Source organism: Balaenoptera borealis, assembly GCF_965194805.1.
Source record: "Balaenoptera borealis genome assembly, chromosome: 3".
Classification (NCBI taxonomy): Eukaryota; Metazoa; Chordata; class Mammalia; order Artiodactyla; family Balaenopteridae; genus Balaenoptera; species Balaenoptera borealis.
In genome coordinates this window covers 64,214,114-64,237,156 of record NC_138866.1, presented here as the reverse complement: position 1 = coordinate 64,237,156, position 23,043 = coordinate 64,214,114, and the positions used below count along the sequence as shown (strand labels likewise).

Here is a 23,043-nt window from a genome sequence, read left to right as displayed (position 1 = left end):
ACCTGTTTGAAAACCATTGTAGGATTTACATAAACTCAGGGACTATCAAATAACCTAAGCATTCTCTGGCATTTTTCTTCTGATCATGCTCTAACTGCCCCACCACCACCAAAAAAAAAAAAAATCACAAAGAGAGAAAAGCCCGTCTCTTCAGTGGCAAAAGACAGAAAGGAGTCCTAGAGTTCAGCTGCAAAGGCAAACTGACTCCTTCTCTCTGATAAGGGGCAAGTCAGGCACTCTGCTGATTAGTGTTCAATACCAACTTTTCCCTGAAATCTCAACTTCCAGAGCAGGCAGAAGCAGACTCTTTGGGAGAAGTTATGGACAGTACAAGCACCAACCCTTTAAACATACAAACATAGTGCACAGAGATAGATACAATAAATGTACATTTCTTAAAATCTGGAAAATAAAGTAAAAATTAAAATCACTCCAAATTCCTATCATCCTTTTGCCCACCTTCTCACATACTTCTTTCCATGCACCAGAACTCTTTGAAATATACTGCAGCCAAAAATGAAAGAATGTTCAAGATTTGTAAGTAAATTACAACTAATAAATCTAGATTTAGCTTAAGCCATTCTATAGAAGCAATCGTGGGTATTTGAGCATGCATGGTCATAGACAATGGATCCTCCTTAAAATGGGAAAAATAAAAGAGCTTATCTCAAAAAGTGTTGTGACAACTAAATTAAATGTGTATGTAAATGACTCGGCATTAATCCTAATTCCCTGTACCTCAGAACGGCTATGCGCAAAATAAAATGGCTATTAAGAAAATCTAGGCTATCACCCAGCATGTGGATTTAAAATTGTAATGTTGCAAATGTTGGGATATCTGCTTTTGTAATGATTATATTTATTTTTTAAAAGCTCCAAATATGAGTTAATTCGTGCTTCCTCAGTTTTTTTTTTGGTCTGGGGAAAGCACAGGTCATTGGCACATGCAGCTGAAGACCAGCAGCTGGTCTGCAAACTCAAACCTACAGTGTGGGTATAAGAATAGCATTCCTATTCCTTCCACTGTTTTTCCCCTTTTTTCCTCAATATACCAAGGTTCTTGTTTTGTACCTTTTACTGTTGCTTCATCTGTATCATTTGTATGTGTTTTTCTCCTCCTCTTAGTCCTTTATACTCATCTTTTCAGCCCTCCCTCTGTAGTTTCTTTCTTACTACCCTACATCTTTCTTCCTCCTCATTTTTATTCCCTGTTTAATTCTCTCCTCTCCTCTTTTGCATTTGCATTTTCTCCCGTTCACATTTATTCTGTAGCACTTTCTAGTAAAACCAGTGACTGTAAAATTTTCTTACCATCTCGCAGTCAGGTTCATGATACCTATCCATTTTGGAAATTTATCAGCCTAGACATCTTTTACCCAAAGTAATGTTAACGATAATAGCACAACCAGGAACGTTAGTGAATATATGAATTTTGAGAACAAAATAGTAACATGTCTATAGGTAGGTTTTTTTTTTCCCCGACATTAATAAGATTCACATTTGATGTGGTATTTCAGCACCAGGTACTTCATAAGTACACAACAAATGTTTGCTGCTCAAATTTAACTTACGTTAATCGAGGCTTTCCTTCATGTGGATTTATTTGATTCTCCCAGCAACCTCCTGATGCTGGGTAAGACATGTAATATCATGGGCTTCATGGGGATAAGGGAGTAAATGGAGGAGAGATACATGACTGACTTAAGACTGTAGAGCTTTTTGCCTGCTACGCCAAACCTAGAACTCAAGCTTCCGAATTCCAAGGCATTACCCCACCCCCATGCCACACTGCTGCTCTCCAGGTTGTGGCCGTCATCCTGCCCAAGGGCACCACTGTTGTTATGCCAGGACAGGATTTTCTGCTCTGAGACCCAGGGGACTACTGAGCATTACTATCCATTCCTGCTCCTTGATCCACCCAATAATCCTAAAAACAGATGTTAGAACCAGCCTGCGGAGACATTAGCAATACCAACTACAACCATAAAAGCTACCATTTACTGAGGGCTCATCATGTGCCAGGCGATATGATTTACGTGGGTTAGTTCACGTACTCCACTGTACACGGCAATTTAAAGCGACTGCAATTGAGTTCTCTAAATACTGTACACGTTACTTATGTATCTTATCAAACATTCCTAAAACTGTTTTACAGAGAAAACGTATCTACCCATATGAAGGGAAAAGAAAAAGAATCAAAGTATTAAAGAGAGCAAAATAAAATCAAAGTAGAACCAATGAATCCGGTCTCCCAAGTCCTTTCCCTTGCGGCACTGAGTCACCAATCTATGCCATTGGCCTTGCTGATGGACCAGTCCCAACCCAGCACTGAGCTAGTGACATAGGGAAGTAAATCTTTATATTTAAGATCGTCTCGGCTGTTCGTTCTCAATGCTAAAGGTCTTCTTGCCATAGAGAGGCACTACCTCTGCTCAAGGTAGAGTCAGCCCTCTGTATCCACGGGTTCCACAGCCATGGTTTCAACCAACCATGGATGGAACCCCTGGATAACAAGGGCCAACTGTACTATGACATTTTACATAAGGGACTTGAGCATTCCTGGGTTTTGGTGTTTGTGGGAGGAGGAGGGGCCCCTCAAACCAATCCCCCGCAGATCCCAGGGACGACTGTATCTATAAAACCTCCCTGTAAGACCCTCCTATATGCCTGTGTTAACTGTTGGGGCATTGTCAGCAGATCAGAGCAGAATTGAGGGATGTTATAATAAGAGGAAAATAAAGAAATCCCATGTCTAGGAAGAAGGAACGCTAGTGCAGATATCATATCAATTAAGGGCACGGAGGTTGCGGTGGGGTGGAGAATCTCGTTGCCAAATATAAATCCCAAAGAAAATAAAATAGTCCTGACAATAAAAATTATTATTATATTACTGATATGAAAAGAGAAAAGCATGGTTCTAAGTTCACTGAAAAGTTTCCCTTCGGTCTTGAGTGATTCTTCTCCAGAGCCTCCCAGGAGTACAAGCCTATAATTTTAATTATATCGTGGCATTCTTATAAAGCAAACAGCCTGCTCAGGTAGTATTTATTACCTGTTAGGAAGAATACTTATGAATATGCTTCACAAATTCCAACCACAGTGATGTACAGTGGGCCTTTTCAAGGACAGAAGGGGTGAGCTGGGATGCACGTTGGAGAAAAGTTGCTCATTAAGGGAAGGTTTGTTATCCGGGAACGTATAATTAAGGCGATGGTCCCAGCTTCTGTGACAGCCAACACTCGGGTAGTTGTTTGATTGCTGTGTGGGTCAGGGATCAGCTCCTGCTACAAGATGTAGCCACATTAGTGTGTTAGTGAACAGGTTAGGAAGTAAATTACAGCTGCCTCTCTCAAGCACGTTGCTGTCAGTCTTCATTGTTTTGTTTTTACTGTACATCAGCAGGACTGTGGCTTCTGAAGACTTTGTGTGACAGGTTAGGCATTTTATCCTTTGAGTAAACAGTAATCACGGTATGAAGAAAGTGGGACATTGGAGAATTTTTCCTATTCTTTGAGAATTCCACTCTTCCTTTTTAGTTTGCTCCAAGGGCTCATTGGGGATACATATATTAAGCCCTTTAAATAGTTCATAATAAATCTTTGTCTCAGGCTGATTCTGACAGTTTTTTAAAGAGTCTTTTAAGAGAGACTCCTCAATCATTTGTTAATCCACGGGGTGATCTTCAGACTTCGGGAAAAAAATAACAGCCAGGGCTCTTGGGTAGTGAAAATACAATGTAGGAAAAAATATATAAATATGGAAAATCCCAAGAATATCATCTTACTGAGATTACTTACATGTTCTGCATGTATCTAAATGCTTGCTTTCTTTCCCAACAAGCCACAAAGAGAAAGGAAAATAATTGTCAAAATAGCAAGGATTGTTATTGATAATTTTATGTTTTCGGACTTACATGCATCTCCTAAAATGCTGGACTTCAAATTGTGTAAGAGAATATTCTTTTTAAAGTAAACTAATTCTCTTGGTAGAAAGATAATTTCTTCTTTGCCCGTGTTTCCCCTTTAAGTCTACTTCTGTCTTCTAAATTACTTACATACAAACTGCTATTTTACCTGGTCGGGGAGAGGCACTCTACTTTTCGAGGAAGGATTGTAGGTGTTGATTATTAGTGTCAACAAAAAAATTTTGAAGGGCAAGACATAACTTTCAGAATAAAGACCTTTCTAGGTTGGCTTTACATATTTTAGCTTCCATTTTAGATATAAGCTAGTTTGTCTAATATATTAGATGTTAATAATTTAAAGAATATAACATGATTTTAGCACCAAAAGAATAATATATGACACTTACCAGAAGAAAGTAAAGGCAATATTATCTCCCATGTAAATAATTAATACCAGAAATCATTACAATACCTGTGCATTATTTGTGCAATGAGTGGAAAATATTCTAAAGCCTCTCTACAGAATAAAAGAGTGCTCGATCGCAAGTGTTTTACGTATAAATCATTTGCTATTTCAGGGAAACTTATTTGGATGTATTTGGTTTGGCTTGTAACTGAAGTGATTCAGGAGGAAACTAAAGACACAGGTCATACCTCTGAGTCAAACATGAGGCTAAGCATCACGAGAGGGGCATTTTCTCCAGGTATATGATCTGAACCTTTATGTCATTTCTAAAATGCAGCTTCTCAAGCTATTAAAAAATACTGAGAACTTTACTAGTGACATGCAAATGGAGTTTGTTAGAAATAAATGCAATAATAAAATGGAGAAGTGGGCAAACAACAGCCTACTGTTATAGATGGATTCATTCTCACGTAAGGTCAAATAATTGAAGACCTAGAGCAAGGGCGACCATAAATACCTGGTGTCCCTGCTGTGGAGAGGATTAACCACAAAACAATTATGACAAATGTGGTGGGAGCGTTCAGCTACCAGGCAACAGGAAATATGCGGTGCCAGTCTTTAAAATAATCATTTGGCATTACAGAATATACAGTTTAGTCCCAGATGCCATCCTGATATAATGCTAAAGTGTTGATGTTAAAAATATCAAGTACATCATTAGAGCATTATATGCGAAGCAGGAAAGGGGGCAGTAATTATAATAGTATCAACACACTTGCTTTGCACCCAGTTTGAGAAAAGGCTGCTTCGACCCCATTTTCACCATCACCGTTAGCAATAAATAGCCTTTATGTTTTTAAATTGAAGGAAAAAGGGTACAGCAAAGCTAATTGCGAGCAATATAAATAGAATCATTTAAAAAATGACTGCTTTTTTATCCCCCCCCACTTGGGAAGACTATGCATAGCCTTGAAGACAATACACAAATGACCTAACATCAAGTTCAGATACAGAAATGATCCTACACATGTATTGTGATGCCTACATGTATATCAGCTGACCAAGATCCTAAGGATGGAGTCCTGTCTTCTTCGCAGCAAAGCAGGGCTACTTCTACCAGGGGATAAGAAGACTTTGTTTAGGTGCTGAGATGGGGCAGTGGTCATTGAAACTTACTGGGATCATAAGATAAAGGAAAATTTGCTTAATTAAAGATGATGTCGAAAATAGATATTCATTAGCAAAATAACAGATATAGATAATTATCGGGTTATCTCCCATTTCTGGCTCCTCTAAATTATTACAAAGTATAAATAATGTTACTAAGAATATTCTCCAATAAATAAACCTCAGTTCTTTATTGATGATGGATTTAATATAGTACTTCGAACTGAAAACACTTTGAAAAATAACCACTTCAAGATGTGCTGGAATAGAGCCATAATAAAACCAACAAATTTTAGCTGCCTAGTCAAATTCCTCCTGTATGATAAAAAATAATAAATTAGCAGAAGATACTGACTCAGGAGACATTTGTGGAGACCTGCCAACCCAGGCTCTCCTCTACACCCAGAACACACACGTTCACACAGGAAAATAAAAACTGGGCTGCTGTGCTGGACCCCATATCCAAGAAGGCAAATTTGAAAAAGCCACTTCATCACACCAACGTTTACTTGAATTTTCAATTATTGCCTGGCTCTCTAACACTCTCCAGTGAGAAAGTTCCAGCCATTCAGAACCTTTTCTGTGTCAAACAGATGTATCCCAGGCCAGTCTCCTAAACCCCTCCATTCTTCATTCTTGCTAACAACGTGACTCTCTCACACGAAACCCTTCCTCGGTGCCACATAGAGTCCTCATTCTTTCATGAGCAGGGGTTCCAGAGTTAACAGGTAAAACTACAGGCTTCCCAGTTAAATCTGAAACGTACATGCAATATTTGGGTCATACTAAAAAAAGCAGTCATCGTTTATCTGAAATTCAGATTTAACAAGGTGTCCTGTGTTTTCATCTGGGAACCGTCATTAGGAGTAAGCTCTGCTACTGCCACCATCTTTTCCACAAGCCCCACCTCTGCGTCTTCACCCTGATTGAAGCCCTTTTCCCTTAGAGCCCACTACTCTAGAAACTTGCTCTCAACAGAGGCCATGATTCGTTCCTACGCTTCTGACTCTCCCAGCGCGAAAGAGCAGTGGTTATCACCCGGCGCTTCCGCAACATTTCCTCCAACCTCAGCATATAAAAACTTCCTCTTAAAAAAAAACAAAACAGCATTGTTTACCTGTTCTCAATGCCGCTCTCTGTCAACACCCACACCTTTCGTGGACCTTCCTCAATGGCGAAGGCTGGTGCTAAGGTCTGCGCAGCCGTCTCCACCGGACGGCAGCAGATGCCAGCGTCAGAGTTTCCAGGATGGGTCCCGATTCCACACAGATTTCCTCGACTGCCAAAGCTCAACAAACTCATTTCTTGACTTACCTTTAGTCACCCATTGGCACAGCCATTCCTTGACCTTTAACCATGCTTCATTTTTAAAATGCCAAGTACCTGTTAGAAAAAATAGAGAAAACCTTTCTAAGGTATGAGAGCAACAAAAAAAAGTTACAAAGGGAAAAATGTATAGATTTCTCTATATAAAATTTAAAAACATATGTTTATCAATGAACATCCTAAACAGAAGTAAAAGGCAAAAAAATGGGGAAATGTTTGCAAGAAATATGGCAAAGATAATATCCTTAATACATATATCTAAGTATCTCATTCAGATTGATAAGAAAAAAGAGTAAAACTCAATTGGAAAATAGAGGACATAAATGAGTCACTGAAAAAAATTCAAATAGCCAGTAAGTATGTATTAAAACATTATTCAACATCATTAGAAATAAAAATGCAAATTAAGCACATGAGATGTTTTTACATATTGCTTTTCAGGGTATCTTCTCTGCATCTTCTACTAATTTAATATTTTTAGCAAATAAGAACACATATATTAAGATGGCAATTAATATGAACATCAAACATTGCTGATAAACATATAAACTGATAACACAGCACAACTTTTCTGGAAAACAAATTGTCCATACTAGCTTAAAAATAAAAGCTTATCCTCTTTGACCCAGTAATACTCTTTCTAGAAATCCACCCAAAGACGTGATAAGAAAGTTGAAGGAAGATTAATTTCAAAGAAATTCATCACCATGTGATGGAACATTACACAGCCAGGAAAAATACATTACACAGCCAGGAAAAATAGTGTATTTGAAAGTGATGAACTGATGTAGGCACACGCAGATACTACCATTTCTTATTTTTACAGGTGCCTTGCAACCAAGGCCGCTAGAGCCCCAATGTCCTTTTATTCCCCAAACAGTGTCTAATAAAAGCCCAGCTATTATCCCCTAGTGAGCTGTGACTTTTTTTAACATTAAAAAATGTAGGAGCTATGGGTGTGATCCCACTTTTGAAATAAATATATAAATAAATAGTAAATAAGGCAGCAACAAAACATGAGTGTTAATAGTGACTGTAGCTGGGGATAAGGTTACAGGGTTGTTGTTTTTTTCCCCCTTATTTATACTTTTGTGCATCTTCCAATTTTTCTATGAACGTAGGAAAAAAAATACAGATTAAAAAGATAAACTTGGGGGCTTCCCTGGTGGCACAGTGGTTGAGAATCTGCCTGCCAATGCAGGGACACGGGTTTGAGCCCTGGTCTGGGAAGATCCCACATGCCGCGGAGCAATTGGGCCCGTGAGCCACAACTACTGAGCCTGCGCGTCTGGAGCCTGTGCTCCACAACAAGAGAGGCCGCAATAGTGAGAGGCCCGCACACCGCGATGAAGAGTGACCCCCGCTTGCCACAACTAAAGGAAGCCCTCGCACAGAAACGAAGACCCAACACAGCCAAAAATAAATAAATAAATAAATAAATTTATAAAAAAAAAAAGTCAGGTACAAGTTCCATTTGTAAAAAAAAAAGATAAACTTGTTTAAAAGCAACAAATAGCATTCTCACAAATCATTCTGGGAAGAAAGCCCCCCCTTACTGGCTGTCTCACCCCCGTCACCACCTCCACCCCACCCCTACCCCCGTCATCCTTTCCTGTTCCCTAGCTCATCACTCTATCCATCCTCACTTGCTTGTCTCTTAACCCTTTGGAGTCCCTCGCTCTATTGTCTTTCTTTCATTCCCATGGAGCCGGCTCCCATCCCTGGGAAAAGCCCACTATCCTGAGCAATGCCTTGATAAACCACAAAGCCATTATTATTAGGGTACCCTAGAAAATCAGTGCACTTACAGTTAAGTCATGCAGCTTCTAACCACTGTGTAATCTTATTGCTTATTTTCTATTGATCCTACTTGCTTTGCCCACATGAGCTGCTCCATAGCTTTTTTTCTTTACTCTCAAAATCCCCTCCTTCTCCCACTTCCTTTATCTCAGCAAACGACCTTTACTCTATTGAGATTAAGTTGTTCAGCGCGGTTCCCATCACCCTCCCCTTTCTCTCCCTCCCCCTCTCCCTTTTTTTGCTCACATCCTTTTTTTTCTTCCCCCCATTTCAGAGGCTCACCTCTTTTTCTGTGTTACTAATGAAATATCCCTTAGGATTTAAATTCTTCAATTAGCATTTCTAATACAGACAACTTTAAACTCAGTCCTCTCAATCAATAAACATACTCAGCTCTCTTTATTTTCATCACCAAATTCACCAAAGTAATCACTTATTTTTACTCAATCTTTATCCCACTTTTCTACGGAAGCTGCTCTCTCTGGAGATCCTCAAATAAATGACAATGTCAATAGGTTCATCTGGGAGGCACAGGACACTCTGGACAATTCTTAGTGACCCCTCCCTTAGTTTCCTACATGTTAAATTATTCGTCTTTAGTATATCACTTATTTTAATTTTGGACAAAAGTCCAAAGGGTAACAGTTCTAGAATTTCATCGTCACTGGCACATATCTATCCAAATAATAGTTTTCCGTAAAGCTATTTACCAGTGCAGAGTGATGAAGCTGCAACTCGAATCATGAGCCTGGAGCTGTGGCATCTTCACCCCGATATCCACATGACTTAGTCTTCTGTGACCACACAACCAAAACGTGGCCCTCATCACTCGCTAGCCCCTTACCCTGCATCGCTCTTCTTTAGCGCATTAAGCACTTCCAGAAACTGTTATATATTTTCCCCTCCTCCCAAATGTAAGCACTGTTATAAACAGTCCCAGCTCATTATAGATACTCGTTACATATTTAATGTAAATAACTGAACAAAGACTGAGCCAGCTATAACGTCCAGTATATGCTTACATGTGCTATGTAAAATACTCCTTGTCTTTAGGGCTATGTGCTGAGTGAGGACCAGGAGTTCCAGGCACAAGCAGAAGATCAACCTTTAACAACCTAAAAGGTGCCCTCTCAGGCCACACATCTGCACTTTACACATGGAGAGTGATACTTTGTGTATCAATGGTTTGAATCACCGCCTGATTTTTCACCCAGTGCTGCATAACTGTTTCTCATCACATGGCATTGTTGTAGTTAGTCACAGAGCTTTAAAGCAATGAAAAGGCAGAATGCATATGTGTGTGTTTGCAAGTGCCTCAGTAACCAGACTCCTCTATATGACTCCTTTTGAAAATATGGTATGTCGACAACATCTGTGCCTGAGATGGAGATTTGGCCAGAATGCTAAGAAAATAAACATGGCAGTTCAACTCGATACTGGCAACCAGTTACTGCCCCGTGGATAGGCTGCACCGAAGATTCATGTATATAAAATAGTATATTAAAGTAAACTTACAAAAGCAAAGAGCAATCATTGCAACCATAATTTTTTCTTCCTCTTTGGGATTCTAATTTTACAAGCATTAAAGAAGACAGCTGCTCATGCTGTGATATGCGCTAAACAGCCTGAAGGATGGAAAAAAATATATTTGTAGCTCATAATAACTATTGACCTTTCTGATATACAATGTTCTCTGTGTTAGCTATTCGGTTCTATCAACAGTGAAGATTGAACATGACTTTTTAATAGAAAACATGGGGTTTCAAGCTGCCTTCACAAAGGTGTTTATGTATTGTTATTTTGTTTTGTACTACCAAGACTAAGTCCTGATGCCCTTTGTCTGACATCGTGTTTGTCGTTAAAAAAAGAGAGAAAGAAAGGAAAGGAAGGAAGGAAATAAAAGAAGGAAACAGAAAAGGAAAAAAAACCTCAATATTATTGAGTATGTTTTATATGAGGAATTGGCTCGTAACCACTTTATAGTCATGATAAAAGCACTGCCACACTCGATCCCATAAGCAATATTGGTAATGGAATCCAAGCGGCATCCCGGGAGGACATGCTATATTTTTCTCCCAGAATAGATCCCTCAAGTGGCAACATTTATAGGGAGTCTCCAGTAAGATTTAAAACCGTCGCGGTATTCAGATGGCGTGTTCTCTGGAGTACACAGCCTGCTGCAGAACAGGTCATGTGGGATATCATACACTCTCAAAGTCTATCTTTACAATACCCAGTTTTTCCCCTTGAACTTTCCTGAAGCTTAGGAGTTGTGTATAGAAACACCCACTGGTAGCAGCTTGACTCTGACACTGTGTGTATTTCCCCGAGTGGTATCATCCAAACACCAACTGTGGAGCAGCAGGTGGCAGCTGAATGCTCTCCTTTCCCTCAGGGGACAGCCCCCCAAGTAGCAACCCCTGCCGGGCGCAGGAAACCTGACCGCCAACCTTATGCATCACAATTCTCATCCCATCCAAGGCAGGCAGATATTGCCGGGGAGCTTGTGCTGACAGGTGGCATGGGTTGGCAGATTATTATTTTTTCCTCTTTTTTTGGCGGATTATTTTTAATGTTATACTGAAAGAAGTTTATTACATCATTATTGAACCACAATTATTTTCACAGCTATGCTCTAGAGTTTCAGTTAATGATTCACAAGTTTCTAAACAAAGCTGAAGACTCACAACTGAGTGGGAGCAGGAATCAGCCCTGAGACTTCAATAAATTTGGCTTTTCCGTCATACTCCAGAGCAAGCACTGAAGCTGAGAGAGGCTGATTGCTGAGCCAGAGGGTAGTGGCTGCAACTGCATTTGCCTGACATCCAAAAGGTGGTACAACTTGGGTCCACGGGAAATGGTGGGCACTGCCTCCCTGCCAGTGGCCGAGGATCTCTACTAAGGTCCATCACCCCCTTCAAAGTCACCCTGGCACATGGTAGAGGATGGTAGAGGACAGCCCAGTGGAATGGAAACCAACTCCCAAAAGACAGAGAGCAAAGTATTCTCTAATTCTGGGCAAAAGCAGGCCAATCCTCTTTTCTTAAGACCACACCCACTAATCCATGACTCTCAAAACAACACTTAGCAAAAAATGCTTCCTTAGAAATGAATACAAGAAGAGGACGTAATGATTCCCTCTCCTCCAAAAAAGAAGAAAAGACTTCTTGGGACAAGACGTTTGGTGTGAGAGAATGGGCAGGGGTAAAATGAATAATTCTTCTTAAAAGAATGCATCCGAATATTACTGTATTCAACATGCAAACTGAGTGCCTACTTATGTAAAACATAATCCTAGGCACTTGGGGGGCATGAGTTGGGGGCTGGAGAAGAGTGGGAATAGATACAACAAAAGATAAGCAAGATGTCAAGCCTGCCTTTCAAGATATCACAGTCTTGCAGATGACGCTGTTGACAGCACCTTCTGCAAACTGCACATTTTAAAAAATCAGTTGAGCATTTAGCTTTGAAAACACAGACCCCACTTTAAAAAATCAGCACTGCAGGTAGTTTTCCTTACATATGTGAATTCACCAGGTACTGACACTCTGGGCAAGGCATTCCTTCTCAAAATCACATGAGTCTTACCCACGTACATGGTTGTCACATATCAAAACAAGGTTATGATTTGTCCAAAAAGAGGTTCCACGTGGGTGTTATATTATCTGTCTTTGCATAACAAATTACCCTCAATACTGATAGATTTTTAAAAAGCAAAGATATCTCATTTTATAGGTCAGGAATCCAGTAGCAGCTTGTCAGAGTTAGCTGTAGCTCGGGATCGCTCGTGAGGTTGTCATGGAGATGTCAGTCAGAGCATAGTCATCTGAACGCTTGATTGGGGCAGGAGGGTCCACATCTAAGCTCACTCACGTGACTGTGAGTAGGAAGCCTCAGTGCCTGACTACATTAGCCTCCCCATAGGGCTGCTCAAGTGTCCTTACAACATGGCAGCTGGTTTCCATCAGAGTGAATGACCCGGGAGACAGCAACAAGGAAGCCACGCTGCCTGTTATGACCAAGTCATACACCGCCAACTCTGCCACATGCTATTTATTAGAAGTAAGTCACCAAGTCTAGCCCACACTCAAGGGGAAAGGAAGTAGGCTACACCTTTTGGAAGGAGGAGTATTGAAGAATTTGTGGCATTTTTAGATTACCACAGTTGTCATCCTGGATAAACATAAAATCCACTGGGACAATTTCCGTGAGAAAAGATTTATTTTTACCATTGGCCTACTATTGGGAAACTAAGTTGGGGAGATCTTATTACATTAATGTCAATGTTTAATGAATATTAGTTATTGAATACATTAAATATATGTAAATAATACATGTGTGTATATATGTATGTATACACATGTGTGTATATATACACATATATTTTATATATATACATATATACACACACACACATGTATATGTATATACATATAAATCTTTGCTGTGGGTTTAAGGAACCATGCTATGTGCTATAGGGAATCAAAGTTAGACCTGTCTCCACCCTGCTGCCCTAGCATAAGAGATAAAATGAGAATATAAATAAATGTAAGAACTGGAATATTGGACATATCATGAACTTTGGAGTCAAACAGATCATGGCTGTGTGCTCTGCCACTGACTATCTGGGAGACTTGGACAACATATATTTTTATATAATAATAAAGATTTGGTATTTTCATCTGTCAGTTTGGGCTAAGTTATGTTGCAGTAAATAAAACAATCCCCAAATTACAACAAAGATTATTTCTGTGAGGGTGGGCTAAAGAGTCTGTCCCACATTTTCCTCATTCCAAGACCTGGGCTGATGGAGCAGCTACCATCTGAACTGTTGGAAATCAGCAGAGCAGAGAGAAAGAGAAAGTAGCACCTCGCGACCTGCTCTTCTCGAAAATTCCACCTGAAAGTGACAGGACTTTTGCTCACATTCCACTGGCCACAGAAAGCCACATGATCAAGCCTAACTTCCAAGTGGCTGAGGAAGTGCAGGAAAACTTTTGTAAGAAATGAAATAACTTGTTACATACTTGACATATACTCATTCTAAAGTTCTAAAGTACATCAGTATCTAACAAAGCTAACAGCATACGCCAGTGAAACAGTTTGGCTTTATCAAGGTAATTGCAGAATGAACCAACATCTCTTCCCTTGTCTTGTGAAAGTCATTTTGGTCGTTCACACTTTGCACAGAATTTCTGAAAAAGGAAAGACTCATTTAGGCAATGAAGTGGTGGAAGAGTATATTTAACTTCATATCTTAATAACTTAGCCCAATGCCACTTCTCCTTTAAAAGGAAAAATACTATGTTCACACTTGAGGAGTTTTGGCTTTTCTCAGAACTTAACTTTTTTTTTCTCTCCCCCCCCCCCATCAGGATTTGATGGCAGTTGGAGGCTCTGACACTAGGGTTGCACCGCAGACATTTGGAGCGTGCTAAAAAGAAAGGCCCTCTTTATGCTTTGGCCTCACCCACTTGCAGGGACCCTGGAGAGAATCCCAGAAGTGCTCAGCATACACCTGGCCCTTGGCTTGGCCAGTGAGAACTAGGTGGTTCTCAGCCACCTCCGCTTCCCTACCTTCATCACCACCTCCTGCCCCTTCATAATAATAAGGAAGCAGTAACTACAGTACCAGTTAGGGAATCATAAACAGAGGTGGAATAACGCAGATATGCTTTCACATTATGGTGGAATTTGCCAACATAAAAATTATTACAACTTTTGCTATAAATTGTTCTGTAAATTTCACAAAATATGCAAAAACTGGCATTTCAAGAGCTGAGATCATTTAGATTTACTTAAAAGTTGAGGCCCTTGAGATTCACCAAAAGAGAGTCTATTTCTTTATCTAGCTTTCAGTTGTGTGGGTCTTGTTTTTGTTTTCTTTTTCAGCTCCTTGTTTATAATTCATAGGTCAAAACTGGCCATATCTGGGCTTTGACCACTTAATCCAGCTTTACCCATCAATTTCTCCTTTGTCTCCGGCAGCAGATATAACTTCTCTGAATCCCAAATTTCTTATCAGATCATGCAACAATCATGGCCTGTCTCAAAAAGCTGACAGAAAAGCGTGGGATATCTAGAAAACACTCCAATACGCTTTCTTGACATAGATTGGTTCCACGGTCTTTATAGAGCAGCAGTCCTAAGGATACTTTTCTCACTATTTTGTCCTCTTTTCATATTTGCCCAACACACACACACATCCTTTGTCTATTCAGTGCTACAGTCATGTCGCACGCCACCAAGGCCATGCTCCCTTGGCTGTCTCCCAATAGAACCTTCATCACAATCCATGCTTCTCACCTGAGACACTTAGAAAGCTTCTGTTCTGAAGTGGCTGCTCCTGTCACATGCAGATAATATGTCTCTTTGCATGAGAGACACCACTGTCAGAGCTGGGATAACCAGAGCATATCTGCCAGCCCTTGAGCAAACGTGGCTGTGTACGTGTGTGCTGGCAATGAGTTTGCCACGTATCCTTTGAAAGGGCCAGGGTGGCAGGTTACTTCTGTCCCTGTCCTCGGAATTAGAAGGCCGTGTGGAATTAAAGCAGAAATCTTTATCAGAAATCAAACTCTTTTCGAAGTTGCCCTCTCTCTTCTCCCTGACCACCCCCCAAATCCCTATGCTCTTGAAAGACAGCTTGAGGACCAGTTTAGATTTTCAATCTCAGCTCCACTGGGGCAAAATCTGACCTCAGCATTCCTCTCACACCAGTTGTCCTGGGTTTAATGAACGCTGCTCCTGTATATGTTGGAGATTTAACACATGGGGCAGGGGGATGGGGGCGTTACATTCACTGCCCAGCCAGAGCAGGACGCAGCATTGGGCTCCACAGCTCATGGGAAGCTCGTGTCTCCCATTGTGTCACCCAGCGGGAAGCACCTTTGCTGGGGTCTCTAAAGTGCCCACTAAGTGTCTACCTGTGCAGTTCCACGTACTAAAAACGATAACAATTTCTAACGATGCCTGAATTATTCACAGTTACGTGGTTCCTTCCTTCCTGGGTCAGGGTATCCTGGACCCCAGCCGTAAAACATAGTTTGCTTTTCTGGGAAGTTGCATTTTTCCTCAGCTGTTGCAAACACAATCTCGCTGAACAGAGCTGAACTGTTGAGGCTAAGTTTGTGGTGTGGATTCTGATGGCTTCACATTAGTTCAAGTCTCTGAGGACCAGGGCCAATAAATGTGAAAAGGACACTAGTAGATTGGCATACTTTTCCACTTCCACCAGGATGAAAAAGTGCTATAAATTAAGTCTAACCTTAAATGTATAATCTGTCCTTGGGAGGAAGGAAAAAAAAAAGAGATATAGCATCTTCAAGCTCTCGGCATCCCTTACGAGAAAAAATGGGTTCTAAGGGTCTCTGATCTTGTGTTTTAGTAAAATAGAACTGCACGGCTGACTGACAGTTCGGATCTAAAGCATTTACGTTTAAGTTTTGATCTCTCTGCTTTTGATTAAAACTAATGAGCTCATTTAATTCAAAATGGGAATCTCTGATAAGAGAAATAAGGTTGATGTGATTGGATTAGAGGGGCAAATTAAACTCTTAGAGCAGAAGTTTGTGCTTATATAGTGTATTAAAAAGCTGTTGGCGTATTATAGCGTGTTAGATGATGAGAAAAATTTCATAGTAATTCATATTTAATCAGAAGAAATGAAAGTACTAAATATAACATGGCTCTGCTTTTCCCTCGAGTGATAAAAAGCTGTACATTGAAAATGACATCAGATCCGTGCTCTCTAAGACAAAAAAAAGAAGAAAATCTTAAGAGAGACACATAAGAAGGGACACTTGTCAGTGGTTCCATCACCCCAGAAGAGAAATGCTGTAAATGTAGGAAAATATAGTCATATTAAGACAAGAATGATACAAGAAAAGCCCTAGACCACAAATAGCAAGGCTTCTGTTATTATAGTAGCTCGTATTTTTCTTTCATCTGAGCATCGAGTCTAATATAAAAAATAGACGTTTCTTTCCCTTAAAAATGTATGGGATATGTTTCATAATTTAAAACTGAAAAGCTTGTTTTGCCTATTTTTCTTTGTGTTTTAATAGCTATTTTCACACCTACTTAAATCTTAAATCTCTTTACACGTATTTCTTGACCTTCATCCTAGGGAAAATTAGTGCTCTTGTAGGGCTGCTCAAAAGAAATTCAATTTTGTTGTTGGACATGTATTTTTTTTTTTTACTTTAGAATAAGAGAAACTTTAAACTACTATTTTAGAAGAGTAAAATTAGAATGTTATTAGGCTTTAAAACCCCCAAATTAATTTCTTTTCAGGAAAATACTTAAATTTATAAAACACCTTGGAAGTTTATTTTTAAAGGAAATAGATTCACGTTGCCTTCTGGCCCGTTTGCATAAAGGTGGTTTTAGATCAGCAAGGCTGCAAACTACCATTTGAAGTCAAAACATATTCTGCTTAGTCTAAATACACTTAAAGGGAAAGAGTAACTATCTTGCTTAAAGGAAGCAACTATGATTTTCTCATATCGGAAGCAAAGAAGTAAAAACATAGAGGCTGTTTTTTATTCTGATGAGGGCAGGGGACAAGCTGCCACTAGTGACAGGAAGAGAAGGTTGACACCGGGAGTAGTTTTTGTTTCTGTCTGTATATCCCATTCTCAGCCCTCTACCTCGAGTCAGTTGAGAAGACTTCATGCCTCTTATTCCCCATAGTGAAGGAAACTGACTCAGAAGGGCAAGGACACGGGCCAGGGTATGGCTGCCCAATCTTGATGGTGCCATGGTTCTTAGAACTCCCCAGTAGGCAACTGATCCAAGAAGGTATTTGTAGGGAGAACAAAAAGCAAGTCATCCTTACTCTCATCTGAAGCATCTCTGCCCGAGTCTTGGTTGATCCCGTAAATCTCTGGGGTCCTTGTTTTTTGTGACTGTTCTCTCCATGTGCACCAGCCAAGCCTCAGGATGTGCTACAGTTACTTACTTACTATCAGACCCCACTTGGGGAGCTGCTAGAACTTAAAAGGCCTGAAAAGCCCTTGCTAGAAACTGGAAAGGAGTTTCTTCAGACACATTAATTTTTCTTTTTTCTTTTCTGCAAAGTAAACATTTTCTAAATGAGGTAAATTGATTACTACACTCTTAGCATCCATCAGTCATTTATTTTTAGTGAACTCAAGGATCGTACCTGAGCGGTAGCTGAGAGGGGCTGTGTAGAGATCTAAATCATGTGTATGTATTTTTGTATTCTTCAGTGGAATCAACCAGCCCCAGTCTGCTAACCACTGACAACACCCTTGAGCGTTCGTTTTTCATCCGAATGAAATCTACTCTGACCAAACGTGGCGTGCACATCAAATCATCAGGATATAAGGTAAGCTGGGCTCCAGCAGGGGAAAGACTTCTGTCTCGGGTCAATCCTAGGTCACTTGCATTGAGTTTCCCAGCTGCTTTGGGTCCATATAATCAATACATGTGATCTTGAGCAGCCCACAGGGTTCTTAGTTATCTTCCTGTCTCAAGGCAGGGGATTCATTACACCCCTCATTCTCACTTCAGACAGTGCTGGTGCACTAAATGCCTCAGCGAGTGTCTTTCCTTAAAACACATGTTAATAATGCATCAAGTGCTTCAGCACATGCTAGAAATTCACTTTGATGGAGAAGGTGAGTCAAATTCACATCCGTCCTTAAGATGACCATTCTAGAACTACTACTATAAGAATTCTACTTCTCCCACCTCCCCCTTCCAATCCCCCCTTTCTCTTTAGAGAAAGACTGTCCATTTTAATAACAGCTTGGCCACCAAGATTCATACATGTAGATAAGAAAATCAGGTTGGACGTCAGAAATCCTAATTTTGAAATCACAGTGACTGAACATTCAGTCACACCTTAGCATAGATAGAACACTGCACATACAGAAAATATGTTCCGCACAACAGCAAAGACCAAGTCCAGAGTCATAATCTACATTATTACCATTCTAAGGTTAAGGATATAAAAGCTTTCTAATCTTGGGAAATTCCAACGTTTCAGTTACTATAGCAACATAAATTAAGACCTATGAAATTCATGAAATGCCTTTGGCAACCCGAATCTTATCAGTTTTACAACACACTAACCAATCTTTCAAACAATATTTATTATATGAGGAGGGCAAACAGATGGAATGCACTGTCGCTGTGGCCAGCATGACCTTTCCCCACTGGAGAGTCTAGAGCTTCCGGTAGCCCAGTTCTTGTGGGACAATGCCATAACCTTGTCAGGGATGGTAACGGTCATTTTCATCAGGCTTTAAAAACCTTGCATAAGTCATCAGGAGGCTAGCAGCTGCAGAAAAGTCAGAATCAGGCATTTTCTTTGACATTAATTCTTCTGTAAAAAGGAAGGTTGTGGTAAAGCAGGTCCTTCTAAGGATGACCTTTAGCTGAGCTGTCCTACAGCCCAAAGGGCACGTGTGGAACACCCTTAACCTTTACCAGGGTTCAAAGCAAGGGAGAGGCCCCCCGGGCAGCGCCCTGTGCAGTAGCTCCCCCTACAGAGGGATTTGTTGACCTGTTACAAAGGGATATGTCGGAGGACAAAAAACAGACTACCTTTAGGACCATCATGTATTTTTCTGCCTCACGGAAACACTGTACATTTATTAGTTGCTAACTGTGTAGCCTCAGCCAGTTTGGAATTCTATAAGCAAACTATAGGTGTAGTGATTATTGTCATTTTAATGCTAGAAAGATGCATTCTTGGCATTCCAACTTTTCTGTCAGCATTTGTTCTTCACCTTTCCTGGTTTTTCCTGGTTGGTAGCAGGCATATCCCAGAAGGGAAGAAGGGTGGAAGAGGTGAGGTATATTTTGAAAAAGCAATATCTAGTGTAATTCAATATCATTAGATAACTTAATTTTTTGAAAACCAACAAAAATTATTATTACTTTCATACAACAAACTAGAGATTGTAAAGCTCTGCAACATTTTATTTGCCCAAAAGTGGGAGGTATGGTAAAAAATAATAATAATAATAACAATAATATAGAGAAATAGTTTGAGTTTCAGTCTAGGCGAGAGACTAAGTGGCTTGGGTTCTGTTGGTTCTGTCATTCGGGCAGCTCAGTCAAGCTGTTTGGCTACATGATCTGAAATTGGAGAAGCTAATTTCTTAAATATTGACAGAACATTCATTCATTATTTTGACAAATGTTTACTGAACTCCTAATATGGATCTTGTTCAAGATCCTAAACTCAGCTTTGAACAACAAAAAGTCCCTGCCAACTGCTAACGAACAGGGGGGAAAGAGACCATAATAAGTAAATAAATAAAGAAGGTGATTTCAGAGGGCGATGAAGGCTAAAACAACAGTAGCTAACATTTGTGCGCACTACAATATGCTGAGCGTGGGACAGCTTATGTGTATTAGTCCTCATGACAATCCAGGAGGAGAGCGTTTTCATTGTTTCCATTTCACAGATGAAAAAACTAAGGCTGGAGAGGTTAATTACACACCCTGGTTCACACACTGAAGGGACAGAGCTGGGGTTTGAGCTCGGGGAGTCTGGTTCCATGTCCCCTGCACTTAACCACTAGGCCACACTATTAGGTAGAGAGTGAAGCAAGGTAATGTGAGGGAGTGGCTGGTGGGGACCACTTTAGACAGGGTCACAGAAGGTCTCCCTGAGGAGGTGACATGTCACCTATGAGAGGTGAATGAAAAGGGACCTCCATGAAAACATAAATGGAAGAAGAGTGTTTCTGGAGCTCCTCTGGTTTAGGATTAAGACACTTTGCTCTAAGAGGGAAACAAAATATTAAAAAGCATAACCTTGAACGTCCAGGATTAGAAGTGATTTAGAAGCTGTTCCAGTTTCCATCAAATTATATAATGTTAAAGTGATCATACTCCTCTGACAGTACCTCTTTCTCAGGATATCCTGAAAGTCTCCATCCAATGCTTACTTTCCTCCCTAGAACTGCTAACATGAGAGTTGATTCATCCACTGTTCTCCCAATAAGATGAATCATTCAACAGACCCAGCTCTCCCCTCCTCCTCCACAGTGAACTTCCCTCATTAATTAACCTTGTCTGGAAGTTAGTGGAAGAGCTGATGAGAAGCCGTGACATGACACAGCTGAATAACATCCCTATTTATCTGTTCATTCTCAGTAAATAAATCTAACAGCTTATAAAACATTCAAATAAAACTGGTAATCACCCCACCACCACACAATAAACACAAATAAAAAGAAACAGAGATGATAATTTCTCCATACTCCCAGTATTCTCCCTAATTTATTACCATTGTTTGCTTCTTTCTTTTTCCCTTAGTTAAAGATTCAAGATGTTAAGCCTTGCTCAGTGCACATCACTATATTTCTCTCCATTTTTTCTGTGTCCTTGGCACATGGGCTGTTCTCACTTTCTCCATCACTTTTTAGTGTTATCATTGTTGTCACTGACAGTAATAATAGTAGCAGAAGTACCACTTATTGAACATTGGCAGGCACCGTACCGCTTTATACTTATTTTGTCTAATCCCCACAACTTTATATAAAAACCTCCTCTGTGCTGGGCATTGTTCAAACTTTATGTTCTATTATTATGCCCATTTTGCAGGTGGTGAAACTGAGGCTTTCAATGTTTCAATACTTTGCCTATATTCATTCTTACAGCTCTTAAGTAGCTACTGAGGAGCCAGGATTGATCCAGGCATTTAGGTTCCAGAGTCTGCCCTGTTCACTCCTCCGCTTCAATGCTTAATGGATTAAGTCCAAAGAAGCGCTCAGCACAAACTGGACCTCAGCAAAGGAAAAATTAATCTAAGTTTTTAAAAGAAAATCCTCTTGCCTGATTAAGACCTTCCCTTGGTGGCTCAGCATATTCCACAGCACTAGTGTACAGAGATTTATCTTCCTTTCTAGGGTATATGATACCCACTCAGATACCCAGGACCAAGAATTCTAGCCAAAGAAGTGCCAGTCTGGATCTGCTAATTCAGGTAGAGAGTGGGATATAAATTGGCGTTGCTTCCACACCCCAGGCCTCAGGAAAGTCACCCTCTCTCCTCCGATGAAGTTTCCCAGCTGTGAGCTGACATGCCTTGTCTCTGTCCCCATTTGCTTTGAAATCCACAGTAGTGCATTAGCTGGACCAGCCACTTTTTAAGCCTCCGGGGCTTCCTTGCTGTTTAGGTCTCATTGCTGGCCACATATCTTAACATAACAGCGCTCTTCCTTTCAGTTGCACCGCATCAATATTCTGCCTTCTTGGTCTAGGACTGGGGGTAACTTCTTGGGTATAGCACAGGGGACAAAAGGAGATAATGTAATCAGGGAAATTAGAGAAGGAAAGACTTATAGGGTCACCTCCTTACCTCTTGTCTTTGGAGGATAGTTTCCTTTGGGGTGGTACTGTCCATTTTATAACCTATTCTTAAATGCCCACCGGCACCACTGTGATTTCTAGAGTATTTATCCACACACATGGTGAAGTCCTACCTCTCAAGGTATGGTAGAACATCCTCGACTGGGGAACACAGACAGAGAGAGAATCTCTGTTATGTTTTTTTTTTTTTTTTAAACATCTTTATTGAAGTATAATTGCCTTACAATGATGTGTTAGCTTCTGCTTTATAACAAAGTGAATCAGTTATACACATACAATATGTTCCCATATCTCTCTGTTATGTTTATACAGTGCTGAGAATGACTCCTTGAAAATCCTCAAGTTCCGGGAGTTCCTGCTCTGACACATACAAACAGATTACTAAGGGAGGATGGGGGAGCTCCAGATACTTAAAAATAAACAGTCCCCCATCTGGGATGATTTGGCTATGGATTTGCCTGTAGCTACGTGTTGAGCTAAATGATTTCTGAAATCTATCCAACCTCCTTATGGTATAAAGAGTCAGAGTATAAATAATAATAGAGAAAATACTGTGTAGGTCCGCTAGTTTATTCAGGCTGCTGATATAAGTCAGCTTTAAGAATCTCTGTTGATATCTAAACATGAGGTAACAAAAGCAAAAAATTAGAGGGTGCTAATTAGCTAAAGGCAATTCTTTTGTCTTTTCTAAGCCCACAAACGTGAACATCTTTTAAATCTTCTCTTGTTCATTTTTTTAAATTCATGGTTGTATCCATTCTGTAGAGTAAGGCACTTCCATAATTTTAACAGCGATTTGTTTTCTTTGGGGTGTCATAGATGCCTTCAAGGATTTGATGAAATCTGTAGCACCTCTCCCAAGGTAAATGCATTTTCCATCAGGAAGTTCTTGAATCCCTGAAGTGTATCCAGTGATTTCAGATTACAAAACCCTATTTAATATCTTTGGTACTTATTAAGAAATCAAGTTAGTGCATCTTCCAGAATTTATTTCACCAATATCACAGTAGTCCTTTCCTTCCTCCACATTTCTCCCTCCCTTTGGCCCACTGAGTGTTAATAATACATATTGAAGTTCTGTGAC

General features: G+C 40.1%; 2 protein-coding genes across 13 annotated transcripts in view; one reads left to right on the top strand and one right to left on the bottom strand.

The window, feature by feature from the left end:
• Positions 1-23,043, bottom strand: part of LOC309625107 (uncharacterized protein) — a 758,084-nt gene that overhangs the window by 101,032 nt on the left and 634,009 nt on the right. Inside the window, exon 6 of the transcript XR_014242324.1 lies at positions 6,792-6,860. The gene's annotated coding sequence lies outside the window, so the exon portion shown is untranslated. The remainder of the gene's footprint in view (positions 1-6,791; positions 6,861-23,043) is intronic.
• NPAS3 (neuronal PAS domain protein 3) overlaps positions 1-23,043 on the top strand; it is an 853,648-nt gene that overhangs the window by 770,118 nt on the left and 60,487 nt on the right. For all 12 annotated transcript variants that reach the window (XM_082384096.1, XM_082384094.1, XM_082384095.1 and 9 more), the window contains one exon: positions 17,837-17,955. In XM_082384096.1, the coding sequence (XP_082240222.1) occupies positions 17,837-17,955 (119 nt within the window). The remainder of the gene's footprint in view (positions 1-17,836; positions 17,956-23,043) is intronic.